This window comes from Haliotis asinina, chromosome 15 (genome assembly GCF_037392515.1).
Source record: "Haliotis asinina isolate JCU_RB_2024 chromosome 15, JCU_Hal_asi_v2, whole genome shotgun sequence".
NCBI lineage: Eukaryota > Metazoa > Mollusca > Gastropoda > Lepetellida > Haliotidae > Haliotis > Haliotis asinina.
The window spans coordinates 22,418,258-22,440,771 of NC_090294.1; the positions used below are offsets into that span (position 1 = coordinate 22,418,258).

The window sequence follows — 22,514 nt, forward strand, 5'->3', positions numbered from 1 at the left end:
GTTTATTTCCTCCACTGTAGGAGATTAGATGCTCATTACACCAATAAGATAGCATGATTATATACACTGAGTGTGCCTCGCGAACATTATAATTATTGTTCAAAAGTTTAACTGAAATTTACCCCAATTCCACACGTGTTTTTTGTCATTTTTCAAACTAAGTTAATATTTGTTGACAACAATACACTCTTTAACATAAAAGCTGACAGGGAACTACATGACGTAACGCTGTCAAATGAGTGATCAGTAGAACACTGCGTCACCGAGCTTGTGACGTCACGTATTACTACGCACATATTTGTGACGTCATATATACGCGGGCAGATCTCAGGAAGTTTAATTTCATGATCTGGGGCAAATGAAATCACATTTTTAAAAAGAAAATTAGAGTAAGAATGACAGTGTATGATAAATAGGTTATCACACTCGTGTGTTTTGGGATGGTTAATATCCTGCATTAGGAATAAACACTATGTATTAATCTCGCCAAGGCTCGTTAAATACAATGTTTATTCCCAATGCAGGATATTAACCATCCCAAAACACACTCACGTGATAACCTATGTTTATTACAGAAAAAGACGAAACAAAAGTTTCTTCGTTATTTATATTTTGGTTTATGAATTCATCATAACTGGCACCTAATAAGATTCAGGTGTGAAGCATTGAAAAATTAAAATTTAAACCAATACTGACAAAGATGCAGATTCAGTATAAATGAATTAAACGAATTTACTTCAACTGCCATCCGCGGGTGGGGAAATAAAATTCTTGATGTGCCTATCACTGATCACTGCATTTATGACCCACTGTTATTCCTGGACAAACTGAATACCGATTTCATGTTGACATATGAACATGAGAACGACATCAAACATGTACGTTATAAACATTTCGGAAACACTCGAAAATATGTACCGGCTTTAAGCAATGATGATGTTCTAACCAGGTGTTCACTATTTACCGTCAAACATATATCTTTCTAAAACCGATTAAATAATTACAAATTGATTTTCACCAAAATAAGCAACTAAAATAACATTTTATTTCAGCTCTAATAACTGTGAACAGATGCACAACAATGACTTTAAAACATATTTCAAACTGGATATTCATCGAAAGTCTTCTTGGAAGTTACGGAAAGGGGCGAGTAGTGACGAATGCTCTCAGAAGACTCCTCCTCCACTCGATGCTTATGTGAAAATACCTGCCTGTCAGAACGCGCGCAGTGACTGCTGTACTTTAATAAAATAATCCCGACTACTTAAATCGTTTATGACATTATGTTATTTTTTTAAAAAAGAAATCATGAAAAATCGTCACACTGAAAGTACTAAGAACGTAACTAACATAATTGTGCTGTCTAATATGAAGATTTTATGAGAATTATGAGACTGACGGTGAGACATTCAAGTACACGAACGTGCGTTTGTTGACATAACGGCTCCCTGGTGTATTTCTGATCACAGACAAACTGATCAAACTTCGATCGAAATTTTCCGATACATTTGAAGCATATTCCACCTGAAGTCCAGCAGTAATCGAGATACATTCTGACTCATTCGAGACATTCTGACCTAATTTGGAAGTGGCTTGGCTTTTCTACTTTTCAGCGAATGTATTCAGAATGCTGTTTGAATGCAGTAAAGATTCTTAGAATGCAGTTCGAATACACTTCGTATGCCGTTCGATATTTTTTCACTTCGAGTGTACCTCGAAAGTTTTGAATATACATTTTCTGACGCAATTTTTACCAGATGTTCCTTAATTTCCAGTGATATTTCTGAAAAGAGTTGAATAATCACAAATAGGAATTGCTTTATTGAACATGCAAATAAAACCAAAAACCAAAACCAGATACTTAGATACATTCATAAATACCAATGTAGAAACCAAACAATGACCTTAAAATATATCTCAGTCCAAACATTCGTATAACCTGAGAAAGAGAGAGAAGAGGGTGCGGGTAGGGGGGGAGAAGGGAGATACAGCTTGAGATGAGCTCATAGAAGACAATGCCCCGTCTTGTAATGAGCAGCGTGAATGTAAACATCTTTAATGTTTCGCATGGGTAACGTCGAGGTAGATGAGTCACTTGTTTGGTATTTGTGATTGCTTTATACTGTTTTGACTAGCAACATAAACTGATTATTTCACCTGCTAATCATTCAAATCGTGAGTTTATGGTTTAATGACTGAAATGCCACTTAGCCAATTGAGAAGAGGGCAAAATATTGCAGGTATTTTACAGAGTTACCATCACCTTTATTACGATTCTAATTATATACATTTTGAAGTTGAGTCTAAAGGAAAAACACGGAACTTAAGGCATGTAATCAATGTACCAACTGTAATGTCATTCAAGCTCTCTCCGCCCAGGACAGGTTTGGAGCGAGTGAGTGCATATGTTTTGCGCCACATTTAGCAATATTCCACCAACACCAGAAACAGGCATCAAACACTGCACTCATGTGGGGAATCGAACCCGGGTCTTCAGCGTGACGAGCGAGCGCTTTAACCACCAGGCAAACCCATCGCCCTACAAGAGCCTAGAAGGTCTGCAATAGTTTCTGTTCAACCCAGTTTCGGGAGCAATGCTTTTAAGGATTCCAGGTTTCCTTTCACGTAAGTGTTCAGTGACCAGGGAGTCTTTTCGGTCTTCTCCACAGTGTCACCTCTCTCCTTGGCACTAGGGTCAGCATCCGGGCTTCTCCGCGATGTCTCCAGTTCACGAGACAACCAGTCCATAGCTTCATTCAGTCCATCCCCTACGCAGGCACAACATCCCATGATGTTGGCTCCTGAAACAAGCCATTAATGGTCTTTGTAAGATTTTATTTTCTTTGTTAGTTTTTGTTGATGCACACACCAATAATTCAGCTACAATACTGCGGTTTGTAAATGTGTGAGTCATTGATGTCATCGGCATTGCTCTACACAACTGGGATACAATGATATGTGTCAACCACGTCAGAGAGTGTAATCACCTGATCCCGTTAGTTGCCTCTTTCAACAAGTATGGTTTATTGAAGACCAGCTCTAACCCGGGCCCCATGTGCCAGACTGACACACAGTATTGTGATTTGAATTAGATTCCCGGCGGACATTGCTAAGAAGAGACAATAACATATGAATGGACGTGAGAGAGCCCTTGTGTTTCAACTCACGATGGGTTTGCTGTATTCTCTCGAAGTTAACTGCCTCGGCAACCTCGGCTACTGTCATGGCGTGTGGTAGATCCTGCTTGTTGGCGAGGACGAGGAAGATGGCGTCCACAAATTCCTTCTCGTCAACCAAGCGGACCAGCTCGTCCTTGACTTCCTCAATACGCTCCTTGTCGTTGCTGTCAACAATGAAGAGTACAGCGTCGGTGCCGGGATAGTAGTAGCGGTACAGAGGACGCTGGCGAACACAGCAAATGTAGTGGGGTTATTATTAAATATAAGTTATCTTCATATGTACTGTTTGGTTCATTTGGCCTTTGTGGCTTATCAAGAGTGAGCCATTTTTGTGTGTGTGTGTGTGCGCGTGCGTGCGCGTGCGCGTGCGCGTGTTTCTTCTGGGACGTTATATCTCAAAATTCTTTTACAAAATAATAAAGCTTCTTACTGTTGCAAAAATTAAATTCTGTCCCAGAAGCATACGAGATACTAGTGAATAAAAGAAGATCTTGCCCTGATTATAAAAATTGTTGGTCCTTAGTTGACAATGATGGCGTAAAGATAGTTACGAGTTACACAACATAGTCTATGGTAGATGTTGTGTATGTACTGGCACTTACTATTGCCGACCTTCCGCCTACGTCCCAGGCTATAATATGTATGTTGTTATAGGACATTGTCTCCTGAACGAAACCTGAAACCATTGAAACACAACTGTAACCGGTCATGTCGACAATCAAACGTTTTGTATACACAATCCGGAGATGCATAGAGCAAAAGCCCCAGCTGGTTCATACAGTTTTTGTTCATGCTAATTTTTAAAAATACGATATTAACATTACACCGACAGAGCAGTGGGTCATTGCAAAGATCAAATACGATAAGCCGTCCGATTGTAGTTTGGAGTTCGAATCCTATTAGTGATACTCGCCTATTGTTGGGTTAGTCTCGACCACCTCTCCCAGTTTTAGCTTGTACAGTATAGTGGTTTTCCCAGCAGCGTCCAGACCTGAACAGAAACATGACAGAACTATACTACTGTGTAACTTAACCACATAAGTAGCTACATGTATAGGTACAGGGCAGGCGTTAAAGAGCTACGACGCTGAAGAACGCATGTTGTTGGTTCGATTATTACATGGGAAATAATACTGATCAAGTCGGTAGCTCGACACAGGCAACTTTATTTTAAACATAAGCCACCATACGAGTATCTATTACAGTGTCGAGTATTTACAATTTACATCCCGCCTCGTTATAGCGCGAGTAAATCACGATGAAATGTAGGGGCGGACTATTTGAGAAAGGGGGTGCATCCTACTCATAAACGGGCAGGTGACACTTCATTTTCACGAGAGTTTCACTTGACATTTAATAAACATTCAAGAGCATTCCTGCTACCCCGCTATGGATCCGCCTATGGAATTGATTCTGTAGGCGGAATCCCTTTATGACCAAAGATGATGATATTGGGAGAGGTCACTCAGTTTGTTCTGGGGAAGTGTGTGTGTGTGTGAGAGCGCGCGCGTGTGTGTTGGGTAACGTCATCAGTTTTGTTCACGTGTACTGGGGGCTTGGGTGGTCATCAATTTCGTTCATAAAAATATTTTGAAATTAGGCTTTAAAAATATAGGAAGGTGAGGAAGCGCACGGATTTTCTACAAGACATGCAGGCAGGGTTCAGTTACTTTGTACATAAACGTATAGGGGGCAGACACATTGTACGTGCTCTTCCATAAAAATCGTACTTACTCCCCATCCGTAACGTATTAAAGTTCTCTTTACATATTTACATATATACTTTTATAACTTATGAAAATAAGTGATATTATGATAAAACTTAACTGCAAAATTCAAAATAAAAAATGATGGCACGATATATATATCAAACGGTTTGTTAACAAACGTACAGGACACATACCATGCATGATCAGCTTCACTTCCATCTTCTTAAACCATCTGCCTGACGATCTACTCGTGTACTGACCCATGTTGATAATTGGTGCTATCCAGGGAATTACACGGAAACACAGTTATGCTGTCAGCTGTCAATGAGCGAATGACACAATCATCGTCAATAAACGTCTGTCAGCATACCGCCCACATCCCGTGGATTTGTTTACCTGGCAAATCCACGGTGGCCGGAAGTACGTCACGGTGATCCGGAGAATCATGCAAGCGCACGTAAAATATCCCTGGCAATGCGCTTTTAGGGAAATACTGAATGGGATGATTTTTTTTAATGGAGAGACATGTACAATATGAATGAATACCCCCCCCCCCCCCCCCCCCCCCCCCAAATGCAGGTACGTAACCCCCTTGCGTGTGAAGTACAAAACCAATGCAGCACCAGCTTTCCCCAACTAGGCCCCCACCCTTTCCTCTTGCCAGCTTGATTAATCCCCCCACCATCGCTCTGCTCACACAGCAGTGTGTGTTTGGTAGTTTAAAACAGTATTACCGGTCGGATGCTGCGCTCTTTCCAGTTTATCCATGACGGATGAGATTCAAGGATTTTAACCAAACTTCAGCCGATCCTCCTGACAAGGGTCAGAATTGAATTGCGATCCACTACATCTATGTGATGCAGGTAATTATTCTGATTCTCCCGAATGTATTGGTTGACACGCGAGATTTAATACTGTTGGTCTAGCTGGAAATGTTTCGGTTATGTGTAGCAGGGAGACTATATAGAGATTGTTGTAGATTATCCCTGTGTGTAGCGACGTTGGCCAACCTCTTACTATCGAATCTGTAAAGGGATGAAACTTGGGGTGAAACTTGCCTCCCAACTTGAAGGGATATTTGGACTTTGGTGACCAAAGAACTTCAACACAAAAACTATAAATTGTTTCCAGACATTGATATTTAATCTCAAGAGGTGAATATGTGAAACTGATGATTCCTTATATGTGTAATTTACACAGTGATGCAATTATCGGTACAGTGGTCAATATACTGTTTCATTTAAAAAGAATAGTTTAAAAATGCGCACTTTAATCAAATGCCTTAAATGATGATTTGTTTTTGGGTGTACGTCACGAACAAAACGGGCAGTCATCAACAAAACAAGAATATCTTGTTACGCCCCAGTACTAGGTTAAATCTGTCTAGGTTCACTTTAGTATGGAAATCATTTCTGAGAATGAAAACGTTTTCTATTCTTATTTACCAATGACATCTCCTCCGAAAAAATCTGGTCTATGCTATTCTAGGCTATAAACAGGTCAAGGTAAATTCGAATGACAACGTAATTAGGTGCCACGTTGTAGTTAGTGACTGTCAAAGCTGAAAGAGGCTCTTGTCGACTGTGACGACGTCGGCTTTGGATTCCCTGCAGTCGTAACTGGGAGACATGTGATCACAGGAGGCCATTGTGCCCATTATCATACATGCTGGTGTTCAACCCAGCTTCGGAAGGAACGCTTTCAGGGACCCCAATGACCCTTTCATGTAGGTGGACAGTGACCAGGGAGATTTTCCAGTCTTCTTTGCCAAGGATCCATCTGTTTCCGGGTCACTAAGGTTAGCAGTCGGGCTTTTCAGTGACCTCCCGTGGACAAGAGCCTGCGCCATCCAGTGCAGGGCGTCATACAGTCCTTCACCTGAGATAGCACTACACCCCATGATGGTCGCTTCTGGAATAAGGCATTTGAATGGGTTTATTTAACTATAGCTAAATATTGAGAGAGTTTAGGTTTATGCTGCATTTAGCAATATTCCAGCAATATGAAGATGGGAACCCAGAAGTGGTCTTCTTCACACATTGTACCCCTGTAGGGAATCAAACTGGGTCGTTGGCATGACGAGCAAACACTTTAACCACTAGGCTACCCCAACGCCCCTGTAGCTAAGTAGGACTCATCCAAACATTCAATACAATATGAACAAACACTGTCTGATCATTACAAGAAAAAATAATCGTCTGAGTTCGAACATGCACAAGAAGTTTCACTCGTGCATCTTTGGAGTATTCATGAAGTTACAAATATATTTTCTCATCTTACTATGTGTTTTCAGTATCATCGGAAAATCCACTGCCTCGGCAACCTCTGCTACTGTCATGGCGCCTGAAAGGTCCTGCTTGTTAGCGAGGACAAGGATGAGTGCGTCCTTGAGGTCTTGCTCCTTAACCAAGCGGCCCATTTCGTCTTTGACTTCCTCAATGCGTTCCCTGTCGTTACTGTCAACCACGAATAGTATGGCGTCGGTGTCTGGGTAGTAGTGGCGATACAGATGACGCTAAGTCGACAAAAGACATTTCATCATCGAATTGCATGCTTGGTCGAATTCTTTATTATAGTTAAATGAAGTGCCGATGACAAGCTCATTTGGTTTACGTAGGACATCGCACAAAATATAATAACCGCTCCTTGGGGTATCACCTTCTGATGCACATTACGAAGTTTGGTACATATCGTCCTTCTGAAAATCGAACCCGTGTCTTCAGCGAGCTGAGCAAGCACCTTAACCGTTGGGCTATCCAACCGGTGATTCATGAATGCCGACTAAAACACTGTGATCTGTGCATTATTCGTTTTCAAAAATCGACAAAGAAACTACACCCTCAGATACTGATTAACCAGGGAGAGCATTGATCTTCAGCAACCCATACTTACTGTAATTGACAACTAACGGGTGGTCAAGATCACTGACTTGGTTGATGCATGTCATGTAATTGCCAAGATTGATGTTCATGTCAGTCATTGGTTTGTCTGGTCCAGATTCGATTATTTACGGACCACCGCCATACTACTAGAACACTGCGGATCGAGTGTCACGTTAAATAAACAAACACGACAAAGGAGCACTCAAAACTTACGATTTTATCCCTTCCACCCACGTCCCAGGCTGTTATGTTGACATTCTTGTATGTAACTGTCTCCACATTGAAACCTGAAGTTGGATGGACAAAACAGAGTTCTTCAACAGTTTTTTACGTATATTATTACATGCTGTGAATGTTAAAAGAAATTGATAGATTTTCGCCTCTTATGAAGTATTCAAATGAAAGACTAATTGAAAATGTTGCGGTTTTCATTTATCAAGCCATGTGTATAAGACAGTTGCATGTATTAAATGTACTGAAGACCCGTAGCCTCCACAGTAGTGAAATAAAGACTGATTGATACTGGAAACCTGAAGTTGCAAAACAAAATATGTATTCAATCTTTGTGGATCGTCAGACACTTTCGATAAACGGTGCAGTGCAGTGAATGAGGACAGGTAGCTTACAATTAGCGGTTGCCAGTTCCATCTGTGTAATGAGTCTCCTGGAGAGGGCAAATCACCCTGGTTCCATCATTTATGTACATCATATTATCCAACGTGTGTAAAGTTTCATTACACTTTATTTGTTTTAGTGATATTATACAAATATTAGACAGCAATTATTAGAGACATATATTATGGAATACTGAACCCCAATGACAATGAACTGATGAATAATATCATTGAAAAATTCGTTTCGAGAAATTCCAAACTGTGGCCCATAATGGACTTAGTAGACATTTGTGCATTAACAAAACACTTCCGAAGACACTTACCAATTGTTGGAATGGTTGTAACAACCTCTCCGAGTTTTAACGTATACAGAATAGTGGTTTTCCCTGCAGCATCGAGCCCTGGAAACAAAGATAGTATGACATGCATCACCGACCCCACTTGATATATACTACTCAAAAGAAGTTAGGGAAGACTGATTTATTTACGAATAAAAACTGACAGGAACAAACGACAAAGACAGAAGTGGTAAATTCATTATTTTGTGAGTGTAATGAAATAAAAATTCATCATCAGTTCTCGATATTTCATAACATGATCATGTGGTGATGTCATGAAAGGCACTGGGGTCAAAATTGAAAATCAAGGCTCAGATGCAACACATGCAGCACAACGACATCTCATGGAGGTTACTAGTGTCTGTAACATGTTCTGTGGGATAGCCTGGCACTCCGGAGTCTGCCACTGAGAGAGCTGATGCAGATCTTGGGAAGGAGGGTGGTTTTCTCTAACACGTCTGGCCCACAGATCCCATGCATGTTCAATCGGCGCCATATCAGGAGAATATGCAGGCCATTCCATTCGAGTGACGTTGTTTTGTCGAAGAAAGTCATTGACTATGCATGCACGGTGAGGTCTTGGATTATCATCCTGGTAACTGCATGATGGCCTATTGCATTCAGACAAGGAATCACAAGTCTCATCCCTGTAACGAACTGCACTCAGGTTACCATTGATGACGTGGATATTTGTTCTTTGATGATAGGAGAAAGCACCCCAAACCATAACACTATCTCTACCAACAGCATTGTGCTCACGGACGTTGACGTCAGGAAAACGTTCGCCAGGCCGTCTATAGACAAGAACTCGCCCGTCGTTGTGTTGCAATGAGAACCTTGATTCGTCGGAAAACAGGACTCCTGACCATTGCTGTCTTGTCCACTGCAGGTGGTGCCGTGCCCATGCGTATCTGACAACTCCATGATGTGAAGGAGTCGTGGTCTCACGGCTTGACGTCGGGGTCGCAGATTTCTCTCCTTCAGAAGGTTCCTGATTGTCTGGTCACTAACATTGATCCCTGTAGCAGTCCTCGGTTGTGGTCGGAGATGGTTTGCAGTGACGGTTCTGCTTCTCAGTGCTTCAAGGGCGACAAGACGATCTTCCCTTCCTGTTGTCACACGAGGGTGTCTAGACCTTGGTCGATCGCGTACAGTTTGGGTCTGTAGGTAACGTTGATGACGGATGGGCTAACATTTAACCTTCGAGCTGCTTCCCGCTGCGAAATACCCTCATTTATCCAGCCAATAGCTCTAGCTCGTTCTTCAATACTCAGGTGTTGACGTTCAGTCATGTTGAACAATGTGAAGCATTTTCGCAAATTTCACTCTTTTTACAGCCAAATTTCGCACACAAAGCCCTTGAAGCAAGTGCATTCGGAGGACAAGTAAGAAAGTGCACGTTTTCAAATTTTCTGGCACCTGTGTTGGGTAGATCGCAACCCAAATTTCCATGAAAATGTGAGATTATCATTTTCAGATTTACGTGGCTCAAAATCATTCAAATGCTTTGTTCTGGTCGTAATGTGCTTCCAGTAACCTTAGACTCACAATTTCGGAAGTCAGTCTATGTCAAAAATGATCATTTTCCATCTTTAAAATGTATTCAAAGAAATGTATTCCAAAATATCAGTGTTCCCTAAATTGTTTTGACGGGTTTATTATGAATAAACGCGCATCGTGTACTGTTTTCAGGTTCTAAAGTTCATAGTGTTATAGTAATGAATGTGACGATTTTATGGGTGGGTTACCCATTTTGTCTCGGAAGTTGGGAGAGGTTATTGATTTTGAACATGACATGCAGGGGGCGAGGGTGTAAAATATAGGGGGACGGGGTTGTGGGGTGTGAGGTGTGGGTTGTGGGTTGTGGGTTGTGGGGTATTGGGTGTGACGTCATTAACATTGTACAAGCTTCTCCATTAATCAAGTTATAAATTATGAACGGTCCCTATAGATACGACAACGGTGTATTACATAATTGTTGATCCACGTAAGGATACTAAATTGCGCTTGCGAGTGTCGCAGCATATATCACAGCCCAGTTAAGAATTCTGGGAGGGATATCGTCCGGGTAATTGAGGAGGAAAACAATAACAAAAGCAACGACATTGTTCTTAAATGAGTTATTATATAGTAACTCTCTCTTGACATTTACTTACGGGCATTATATAAATGACTAAATAATAAAATAAATGTATTAGAAAGTAAAACAAAATGACTATACCTACCATGCATGAGGAGTCTGAATTCTTTCTTCTTAGCCCATCCAAGTTTGCAGAAATACTGCCCCATGTCGAGTGAGGTTAAGACACACAGAAAATACTGATTAGCTGGTAACCCGCTCCGAAAATCTCTGTCAGCTCGTTCAGAGAATTACGACTGGAGTGAGGCAATATACTGACACATACCTGTACGTACAATCGCTTTCGTTGTTATCCAACGTCACGTGGTTTTGTTTACCTGTCAAATCCACGGTGGCCGGAAGTTCGTTGAGCCGTATAACCCGGACAGTGTGAATCATGGAAGCTTACATAAAATATACATACCTGGACACGTCCAAACTAGTGGTCTGAATGTTGAAAACTTGAGAGTCGAATCCTGACGGCAAATGGGTCGGAACCAAACCTGCCCTACCCAGGCGTTACTGACCCAGTGAGAGTTGGATATGTCAAACCAGTCGATATAAGTAATGGTTTTCCAGGAAAAGATGGACCAACTCGTGAAACGAATTTGAGACGTACGCAACAGTGCGCAATTAAGTGGTGACAAGGACGCTGCAAGAAACTCCAGAAAGGGCGTAATTTCACTTTCAAATGCACATGTTTTTGTTTTATTATACAAAAAGTACACACAAGCAAATCTATCTTCTTTGCAGTGTTTTATTTTTCAATGAAACGCACGAAACAATGGTGTAGTCAAAGTTGTTTTTGCTGTTGTGAACATTTATCAGTAAAAATATTAAACATTCGAAAAAATATTTTTGTTAGGATATGGTAAAATATGTACATGCATTACATAAAACTTATTCAATACAACATTAATACTTTTCAATATTTGTTTAACTTAATACAGAGCGAAAGAAACCACTTGAAGCTATTGAGCATAATATATTTTTGTCATTCTTTTGAAAAGTTTCGAATGTTTATCATGTACATGTATATTCCATAAGAACGACATATGGTAAATATAATACATGTTATTTATATCACCAAGAGGTTAAATTGATGACCCATGCAGACATTTCAAGAAATTAAAGCCCTAAAGCTAAATGTACATTTTGTAAGGATTCCACATTATCTCACTTATCTCGTTATATTCTTAAACCATAAACAAGATTGACACAAGTCAGAAAGTGCCACGAAAACTACATACAATGCAATGCTTGGTTCTACCAAAACAGACTTCTTCCTTATTCTCATCACCCAGAGACTAACCAAAGTACCATTTCAATAGATGTCCCACCCTTCTCTTTGAGCAGGGGTAGAATTCGTCACAGGCAGCGCCTGGTTGTACACATTAACCATGAAGATGCTAAATACCGCTAGTGCGTAAACTTTTTGGGAATAATTCATTAATTAATATCTTCACTTTACCACAAGTACTTTACAAGAGGTAAATTTCATCTCCTCTTAAACAAACGCTCTAGATTCACATTACACCAGTTCCATTACACACAGAGAGGTCCAATTCCTCAAATAGTTCACATACTGGTGAAATATTCACGTCTAGAGCAGATAATATTTTGTGTCATTTCACAGCTACTCTAGAATGCTAACATGGTCCAGTTCCTCACTTATAGAAGCAGATGTGCACTGGGCCGGGTAATCAGGTCGGATCACAGAATGTTGTCTCAAAGAAATGTGTTTCAGACACAATATCGCGTATTCCTTGTGATATTTGGTCGAGCTTTGCCTGACCGACCTGGAGGGCCACACGCTCGATGGCATCACATCTACTCCATCACCTCCTTCCCCTTCTTCTCACCCTGAGCGTCCTTCTCCCCCTCGGCCTCCTTCTTGACCTCCTCCATCTTCTTCTTTTTCTCCGCCTCCTCTCGCCTCTTCTTCTTAGCATCCTCCTCTGCAACCACTCTCAGTCCATTGACGATTCTGCGTGCCGACTTGTCAGACTTTGGCACCAGGAACGTCCTCTCGACGACACGGAATCCATCATCACGGCATACGTGGTCTGGGTTGATGATGATCTGGCTCTCCCGAACTGTGTACACCACAGTGACCTCAACTTCCTCCTCCTTCTCAATTGGTGGCATGACCTCTCGACGGGAGAAGCCGAAGGGCGTCAGCCTCAGCGATTTGGGGTCCGCCATCACAGACTGCATGCAAGAGCGGCGAGAGACTTCTTTCTTCTTCTTTGGTTCCAGTTTCTGAGACAATTTCCCGCTGTGGTCGATTGCCAAGAAAACTGTAGTCTTATCCTCTGGGACAGTCGATTTCTTAGACTTGAACAGCTTCTTAAACCGAGAAAATCTGGATTCGGGCTTGAACCCAGACTTATCCTTGTGTGCCGATGGGGCTGGCCCCACATGGCTATTGATACACCCCATTCTCAGAGTCTGCTAGTTGAAGATAATAGTTGTCGTAGCAACATTGCGACACAGAACGCTCATCGAAGCATTGCGACACATCGCTGGCTCAAAGCATTGCCCAAGCGCCACGTCGGTGACTGTGCCATGCTGTCATCTCTATGCGGATGACTTTGGGGGGACGTCGTCAAGTCTGTGACGTCATAGAAGGGCATTGGCTAGCCAATCATGACGTCGGCCCTGAACGTGGATATGTAATTGCATGATCCTGCTTTAGAAACGTATGCAATATTATACTTGTTTTAAGACAATTTATCCTTCCAGAGATCCATGTACTATCAAACAAAATGTAGGGAATATTCCATTTCGCATGCATTGTTCTGGTAAATACAAATGATTAGGAAGGAAAGCATTATCTATCATTTGAGCGTAATCATCACTCTAAAAAATATCGCCCAAACACAGCACTGACATGCCCACAATATGCACGTGATAACTAGGGGTTGAACCTGAAATTTGCTCGATGCTGGACTGATTACATGTCCTTGATATGCTACAAGTCGGCACAACACAGACCATCGTGGCACGACGTTTGAACTTTTCATATTCCGTCATCAGTAGAGTATAGTCCTGACATCGCGGAGGTTGACCAAGGGCGACAACTGCGCTTCATGGAGGATTTATCCGTACTATAGCCTTAGAAAACCGTCTCATAACAGTCAATCAGATTACATATTGACTGCAAATATACGGAACGTAGAGGGGGCATGGGATAAGAAAATAAGTATTAATAGTAAGTGCGAGAGACAGTGACCAGACCGTCAGAATTGATGGACTGAATAGAGCTCCTCCTGTCATCCCCAGCTGAGAAATTGCATTACAAAAGAGAGAGCCAAACTAACTCTCTCTCTCTCTCTCTCTCTCTCTCTCTCTCTCTCTCTCTCTCTCTCTCTCTCTCTCTCTCTCTCTCTCTCTCTCTCTCTCTCTCTCTCTCTCTCTCTCTCTCTCTCTCTCTCTCTCTCTCTCTCTCTCTCTCTCTGTTACAACTACAAGAAAGTGTAGAAATGTTACTGTTTATTAAAATGAAATTGTTTTCATGTTGTAAAACTTCCTAGTACAGAATATGCTATGAAATAACATCAACAAACGTTTATCAAAATATAAATACAACTGTAACCATAGAAAGAACTCTTATCACAATTGAACACAATAAGGCAATAGTGCCATAAACATAATTTGAGCGATCTCAGAAAAAGCCAGTACAACTCTGCTGCCTTTTGGTGGTACATGTACACAGGTATATGGGAGAGGACAAGATGGTCAAGTAGAATTGTATTCGTCACTTCTAGTGTTGGGAATTGTGATGACTGGTAGGTTAACATCTCGTAAATCAAGCCCTGCTTTAGGATTAATTCAAGCCTGACTTAAATGAATTGAAACAGACAAAACCAACCTTCTGTAAAATACTTTTAATGCAAACAAGTGTTCCAAAATTGTTTGTGTTCAGTTATCAGAAAACACCATCAATTGTTTGGTCATTTAGTCACTGTGACCAATCTTTGATTATTTCAATTAATTGTACCCCCATTAGTCACTATCTCCTCACAAACGGCATCAACAAGTAAAACATACTAGTTTATAAATGCATGGTGTCTTGATATTTGGAGACACATCATGCACTTACAATCAGAAGACACTCACAATATGGTGCTATCATACACATGTGCCTTGACTTACAATGAAAACATGAAATTCTTTGCAAGCTGCATTGTACATATTGTAGTGTGGCACACAATCATGTCGGTCACCAGTACCAGTGAGCAACGACTACCCATTGTCATTGATTTGATGTAAAAAATGACTTATATATTACCTTTACATACGAGCAGTACAAAACAATTAAGTCTCCCTCAGGCAAACCTGTTACTGGTAAGTATCAATTCACACCACTGGAATGCATTATGAAGCATGTCAGGAAACCTTTCAGTCCGATCAGTCTCTTACTAAGACCAGCATGGGTGTCCGGGGCCCAAGTTGCTGCAGCATCTGTTATTATTTGGCTTAGAATATCTGAATTGGTCTCTTTGAAGTCATGCTTGTCCATCCTCAACAATCACCAGTGTATACATTCTACTGCATCTTCACCAGTGTAGACTTATTGGGATGTATATCCTGGAGATTATCAGCAATGATGCTTGTCTAATGGTGACTAACCTTATCAGGTGAGATTGGTAGCCTATCTGGTTGATCAACTTTACTATATCCCATTTCTGTAGACTGATGCTGATGAAGTTGATCACTGGATTGTCTGGTCCAGACAAAATTACTTCAAGACTGCTGGTTGTTCAGCTTGGCCTGTTTAAGTGAATACTAATGGATTAGGTAACTGTGTCACAACTGGTTAATTCTATTATCGTGAAGGGGTTTACCACTGACAGTCCATTGTCAACATGTCAAAACAGCCAAGACAAGGTCACTATTTAACATTCTCTGCTCCCCTGCTTAATGAACTCAACCTGCCATTTGTGCCAAATGACCTACAGGGTCATGCATATATAGAGTAGTTCAGGATATGCTGTAGCTGGATTATTGCAGAGAGTGGTTTTAAACAACAAATAATAATAAAAAAAACCCCAATTCCCTGAGGACAGACCACGTCTGTTCATAGCTTCATATCACAGAATAATCTTTATCACAAGAAGCATCTGTGGGGTAGTCCAGTGGTATGAGCATTCGATTATGGGTACTATGTGTGAAGCCCACTTATGGTGTCCCTTGCTGCAAAATTGCTGGAATATTGCAAAAAGCTAATTAAAACCCAACTCAATCACTCACTCATTTTATCACATGAATCACCAGAATCTTGTCAGCACACTTTTGAAAGTTGTAACTGTCCCTTTGACATAAGATGAGAATGTCCAGGGTTTCAAGTCATTATCAGAACCTTCCTTGAAAGAAACCTGATCCAGTTTTTCCTCTGTTCCCAGAGTTTCAGGCGTAGACCAGGACTGAAACCAGTACCCTGACTTTGGCACCAATTCCTCACTTAGCCAATCCAAAGCCTTACGCAAGTCATCTTGACCTTCAGGGGTCACTGCTGAACATCCAAAGATGTTCATTCCTAGTACAAAAAAAATTAGAAATGATGTTAGCATGAATACAGAGGTCATTGTTAATTGCCACTAATTATCCTTAACACTAAGACATAAAATAGATTATTTGACCTGTAAAAGTGTGTATTGTTTAATAATGACACTGCTTGTATAACAACTGACAATGACCTATGACATCAGCATATACAATTTGCATGACAACTCTCAGAATCAAATCCATGACTTAAGCTTATATGGTTTGTACAAAAATTGACTAACAAGAAGACAAAGTCATCAATATCCTGCTAAATGGAGAAATACAATTCATGAATATGTCTACTAGTTATAATGATGTCAAATCGTTTGGTGTGTATATGGCAAAGTGGAAGGAGAAAGATTTTGAAGTTCTGCTTTGGAAAAAGTGCACCGCCATCAATTTCAGTCTAAGTCAAACCTTATGCCATGGAAATGCCAAAAATATTTTATTCAGGATTCCAAACTACCAAAAGGCTACAGTTCACTACTAGACCTATCTATTTGCCAAGTTTGGTGAACAAATATTGAACAGTTTTGCTCTGGAAAAGACATGTGCATGGACGGATGCACAGGCAAAGTCCATTTTAATACACCCCACAAAACACATCGCAGGGTATAATGAGAGCCCTTGACATCAGCTCATGTCAACTGCATAACTGACAGTCCAAAACTTATGATGAAATCAACTTTGTCACATTCAAACCCATGACATAATTCACACTACTTACATTAAAACCAACAGAGACCAATGAGTTCTCACTAAAACTGACACAAAAACACTCACTTCTCGAAGAATATCCATAATGACATAGCATGTCATAGTTCATCTTTTCCTTTATTTCCTCCACACTCATGGCTGATTCCAGGTCCTGCTTGTTTGCCAGAAGCAGGATGACAGATTTCCTCAGCTCATCCTCCATTAACGCTTTCTTCACCTCATCACTTATCTCTTCAAGCCTTTCCCGATCAGTGCTGTCTATGACAAACATCACAGCTGATGTCATTGGATAGTAGTGTCGGATCAAGGGACGCTGGAAACAGAAAATATTTTCGTTCTTTGTTTGTTGTTTAGCGCAACGCTTGGTCTTTATAAGTCTTTATTCACTCCTTGATTTCCTTTGATAATCAAAACCTTTATAGTATTTGAATTCTAAATGTGTGTACCAAATAGTCTAAGTCAACTTGTTAAACTACTTACCACCCGGGGCAGAATAGGCCTTCAGCAACCTATGCTTGCCATAAAAGGTGGCTTGTCGTAACAGGCAACTAACGGGATTGGGTGGTCAGACTCACTGACTTGGTTGACACATGTCATCGGTTCCCATTTGCGCAGATCGATGCTCATGTTGTTGATCACTGGATTGTCTGGTCCAGACTCGATTATTTAAAGACCGCCGCCATATACCTGGAATATTGCTGAGTGCAGCGTAAAACTAAACTCACTCACTCACTCATTCACTCACCATTTTGTCCCTCCCTCCAATATCCCATGCAAGGATACTGATATTTTTATGTGTAAATCGCTCCACATTAAAGCCTGAAACATAAAAAATGGTGTATGACTTACCATGCATTATTAACTACTCATCTCTTTCCAGGATCTACAAGAAGACTGGTACGCCTCATACAAGAATCGTAGCAAGCCAATCAAATCGCAGTAAGACACATTTCAAAACATCCAAATGGTGGAACCAGTGAACTTAGAAAGTTCGCTAAACTATATATAATACAATTCAAACATAAACTTTGAGCTAAAGGATGAACAATTTTCAATACTGAAACTTATTTGCGAAAGGAATGACCACATTGCTGTTTCTCCCACGGGATGTAGGATATTCTAAGAGCCATGTTTGCAAATTCAGAGTTATCTTTCTTTGATAATAGACTATTTTCATCTCTATGCCCCTTTGCGCTTACACAGGACCCAGTCGCAAAGATGGCCATGACAAGTGTACGAGACGCCATCCGGCTAATGGCAAATGGCAAAAGAAGTTACAAATGAATTATTATGGTTATATCATGAGTTCTTATACTACACATGAAATTAATACCTGTAATTACAAATCATGACAACATACGACATGTACAACCTACATGCCAGCCATTGTGCAAAATGGCCACCGGCCTGCTAGCACATGGCTAGTAAAAGTTGGGCAAGTAAATCTCCACAGTAAAAGTTGGGCAAGTAAATCTCCACAGTAAAAGTTGGGCAAGTAAATCTCCACAGTAAAAGCTGGGCAAGTAAATCTCCACAGTAAAAGTTGGGCAAGTAAGTCTCCACAATTACTGGCACAACTGAAGTTTCATGGGGTCACTTTGTAAATATATCACACTCTCCAACTTGTAAAGTTATAACACACTTTTAAATCATGAAAGATTATTTCCAGATACAAATGTATATCATATCAGTGACTTAATGATGAAACCTGTGTCTACATTCAGATTTCCGATTTGTGAATTATTTTGTGGGCTAGTAACATTCAGTTTGTTGCTTAAAGACACTTAATCATAATTCAACTGGATGGCGGCAGTCGGTAATAAATTGAGCCTGGACCACACATTCCAGTGTCAGCAGCATCAGGATTGTTCTACACAATTGGATTATGTAAGTTTCAAGTGAATTCAGCCTATTAATACACCTACCACTACCCATCCATCAACTTCCTATGTACATAAACTCAACAGACATACCAATGGTGGGAATGGCATGGACCACTTCACCCTGTAATAGCTGGTACAGAATTGTTGTTTTCCCAGCAGCATCAAGACCTAAGACAAGAAAGACAATTGTGTGAAACATATTGAAGGTGAAAGATCAAGGCTGATAGGCATGGCAATATAACTGAAATCTGAATGTTCTGATCTTTCTTTGTAGAGGCACACTGAGCCCTCACAGCAGTCTGAATTACTGAATGATTGGCAATAGTTGACTACTTCTACTTCACCTTTAAAACATCTCACATAATCTGACAGTATTACCCTACATTTCAGGATAAATCATCATGATTAGCTTGGGGCCTGTTTATGGTAATTGTTGTTGTTGCTACTGTCACATACACTTGCAAACAAAATTAAAGGTTGGGTCATAAAATATAAAGGATATTCATGAGTGCCCATGTCATACTATGTTTACGACACAAGTGCCTAAATGTTGGTATTTCCCGAGTGAGCGGAAGGGATATACAGATATTTAGGCATGAGTGTCATCAAGCTAGTACAATATGGGCACAAGTATAAAATTCTGTTTATTGCAAAGTCCTCAAATCCTGGAATATATACCCAAATTTACTTTCAAACAAGGGCTGGTGACCCGCCTTTGCAGCATGTAGAACGGAACGTCACAGAACAAACGTGACGTCAAGGCATTGTTCACGACGTCATGTCACCATGTGAACATGATATTTTGTCCTAAGGCATGGTATGAAAAATATGAACCGGCATATTTTCGCCCTCGTGGGTAATATGTCAGCAACCATATCCTTATTCCATTAAATAAGTTAAAGAATGTCAAGCATCAATTAAGATCATGCTCATGGGTTCTAAAATCGTGTGTCAGTGACTTATGCTTGTCTGTAGTCTGTTGAGAGACAAGTTAATCAAGACGTTACAGCACCAAACACCAACTTCTTGACTAGCTGGGAACCACTATCAGGTCCAACAGTCAAGACAGTCGTGATCTTGGAAGCCCAATACGTAGTTCAGCTAGCTGAACTACCCAGTACGCTGTGTTCGAAATGGAGACATACACACCCATCATCAACATTTTCACATCCTTCTTCCAACCCAGTGTCTTGCAGAGAGAAGCTCCCATTTTCGTCTTTACGAACGTATTCTACAAAAAGACCCAGAGAATTTAAACGCAAGACCTTCTCCGACCATAGAGTCCGTCCACATTTACATCCAGTGTCAGAAGGATACCACGTCACTCCCCTTCCTACTCCGTCATTGTTTACAATTTCAGCATAACACGGTGGCCGGAAGTGACGTAAATAAATCTTATTAACCGGACCAAAACCAGTGAAAAATGTATTGGCCACCTAGTCAGTTATAGATTGTGAATCGTTGGTATTATTAGGGATAATCTACAACATCTGTGTATAGTCTCCCTGGTATTATGTCCATGGTACTGGAAAATATCGTGACTGTGTAAACCGGCTGTGAAACAATGAGCAAATATTCATGTTTCACTTACTGGAAACGTTTGAGTAAAGTTTGTTTTAACTCGCAGACAGGAAATGGGTTATGCTATGATCTCAAATCTTTAACTGGCAAGGAGTATAAGAGGGATATGGGATGAAATTGTGTTAGCAAATGAGGTAATGATTACCCCTAAAAGTGTAACGGCCCTATGCAGCCAGCATTACTAATATCAATTTGTATTTTGATTTTTGTTTGTTTTGGGGAGTACGGGACGAACATCGATCCATGGTTGTTGTAATCAAGCAGTGCTGCGATCAACGGGATCGTGCGGTTAAGCTCGCGCTAACGTGATATCTCCACTTCCGTATCTCGATGCTTATGCTCATCACTAGCTATAGATTGTCTGGTCCACAGCTGATTATTTACATACTACCGCAATTTACCTGGAATATTGCTGTGTGTGGTGTCAAACTAAAACCAAGCAGGATGACCTTTTTTCACTGACGCAGAGTTTATGTTGAATTTACATAGCATTTCAGCAGAGACCATATAATAGATAATAATATTATATGGTCTCTGATTTCAGCTAGGATGACCTTTGACATGTTATATTTAGGACTGCACTTTCTCAGTTAAGTTAATTTTCTAGTACTTTTATTAGGATGTGTCCCATCAGGCTAATCGCCAGAACATAAAGCCAGCCATTCCACCCACTCAGCCACCGCGGCGTTAAGACTGTGCTGGCGATAAGGAACCAGGGCCGCGTTTCACAAAACTCTCGTAAGCCTAAGATCTCGTAACTTTTCACGTAGCATCCGTAGCTCCTGTGTTTCAGTATAGGAGGCATAATGGCTACGACAAAACTTACGAGAGCTTAGGCTTACGAGAGTTTTGTGAAACGGGCCTCAGACTCCTTATTCTCGAAACGTTAGTAGCCCTAAGAATTCTTAACGTTGATCGTGGCCAGTGTGTTGAGAATGGGCTTATGAGACGTTCGATCAAAGTAAAGAATTCTTAGGGCTACGAATGTTTCAAGAACGCGGGCCCTGACTATGAGAGTGTGGGTTCGAATCCCGGATTGGACGCAACCCAACAAACGCACAAGAATCTGTACTTTACTGAGAAAGTGTCATCCCAAATATAACATGTGTTACATCTGACCACTTTCTATATGGGGAGGCGGTGGGGTAACTTAAAGGTCACATGCAACCAAAAAATCAAACATAATTAAAACACATTTATCACTTATACCACTTGTAGTATTTGCTTGTCCTGGTGTCTTCGATTCCCATGATGGATACAATGTGTGAAGCCCATTGCTCTTGTCCCCCGCCCTGACATTGCTGAAATATTGCTAAAAGCAGCCTAAAACTAAACTCTCACTCACTCTATATGACATTGTGTATGCATATGATAACCTGGTGCTTGTTGGCATGTGTTGATGGTTGAAGCTTCCTCACCTGAATGAAGGAATTTAATAACACCGATTACATTTATACTTTTCTTTCAACAATGATGGCCTGTTTTGATACGTCATATTTCATTCTGTTTATGTTGGCGACATGTGACAACATATAAATTTAACTGAATATTAAAGATGTGATGCAGGCGTATTAGTGAGTGAGTATGGTTTTACGCCGCTTTTAGCAATATTCCAGCAATATCACGGTGAGTGACACCCGAAATGGGCTTCACACATTGTATCTATGCAGGGAATCGTCTCCGACGTGACATGCGAATGTTTTAACCACCGAACTACCCCATCACCAAGCTGTTGTATAAAATATTAGCCTGGTCATTTTAGTGTCTATTACTCAACAGACAACGACTAGGTGCGTTAGAAGTTTAAATGATTCACTGTATGTAAAGCACAATACTGTCCATTCTGAAGGTTATTAATAAGAAAAACGTCAGCAATCAGAAAGCCAACACGGCCCTTATTTGATCCAAGATGGCTTCTAATGTTTAGTTGAAGCAAGACCAG

At 40.7% G+C, this 22,514-nt stretch overlaps 3 protein-coding genes across 4 annotated transcripts; all 3 read right to left on the reverse strand.

Moving 5' to 3' along the window:
- Nucleotides 1–2,241: 2,241 nt before the first annotated feature.
- LOC137265436 (ADP-ribosylation factor 1-like) lies at nucleotides 2,242–5,315 on the reverse strand. The gene is made up of 5 exons (XM_067800834.1): nucleotides 5,083–5,315; nucleotides 4,093–4,170; nucleotides 3,782–3,855; nucleotides 3,168–3,402; nucleotides 2,242–2,801 (listed from the first exon to the last, which is right to left on the reverse strand). The coding sequence occupies exons 1-5, from the start codon at nucleotides 5,150–5,152 to the stop codon at nucleotides 2,575–2,577; spliced, it is 684 nt and encodes a 227-aa protein (XP_067656935.1). The 5' UTR covers nucleotides 5,153–5,315; the 3' UTR covers nucleotides 2,242–2,574.
- Nucleotides 5,316–6,003: 688 nt separating this feature from the next.
- LOC137265192 (uncharacterized) lies at nucleotides 6,004–11,210 on the reverse strand. Its single transcript, XM_067800534.1, has 5 exons — nucleotides 10,948–11,210; nucleotides 8,708–8,785; nucleotides 7,984–8,057; nucleotides 7,169–7,403; nucleotides 6,004–6,799 (listed from the first exon to the last, which is right to left on the reverse strand). Exons 1-5 carry the CDS (start codon nucleotides 11,009–11,011, stop codon nucleotides 6,564–6,566), a joined length of 687 nt encoding a protein of 228 aa, XP_067656635.1. The 5' UTR covers nucleotides 11,012–11,210; the 3' UTR covers nucleotides 6,004–6,563.
- A 3,506-nt stretch (nucleotides 11,211–14,716) lies between these two features.
- Nucleotides 14,717–20,377, reverse strand: LOC137265863 (ADP-ribosylation factor 4-like). Of its 2 annotated transcripts, XM_067801324.1 has the most exons (5): nucleotides 20,141–20,377; nucleotides 19,082–19,159; nucleotides 17,854–17,927; nucleotides 17,175–17,421; nucleotides 14,717–16,383 (listed from the first exon to the last, which is right to left on the reverse strand). In XM_067801324.1, exons 1-5 carry the CDS (start codon nucleotides 20,199–20,201, stop codon nucleotides 16,115–16,117), a joined length of 729 nt encoding a protein of 242 aa, XP_067657425.1. In that variant the 5' UTR covers nucleotides 20,202–20,377; the 3' UTR covers nucleotides 14,717–16,114. The 2 variants fall into 2 exon arrangements, with proteins under 2 accessions (XP_067657425.1, XP_067657426.1); XM_067801325.1 differs by lacking the exon at nucleotides 17,854–17,927 and having other exon boundaries at nucleotides 20,141–20,271.
- Nucleotides 20,378–22,514: the final 2,137 nt, after the last annotated feature.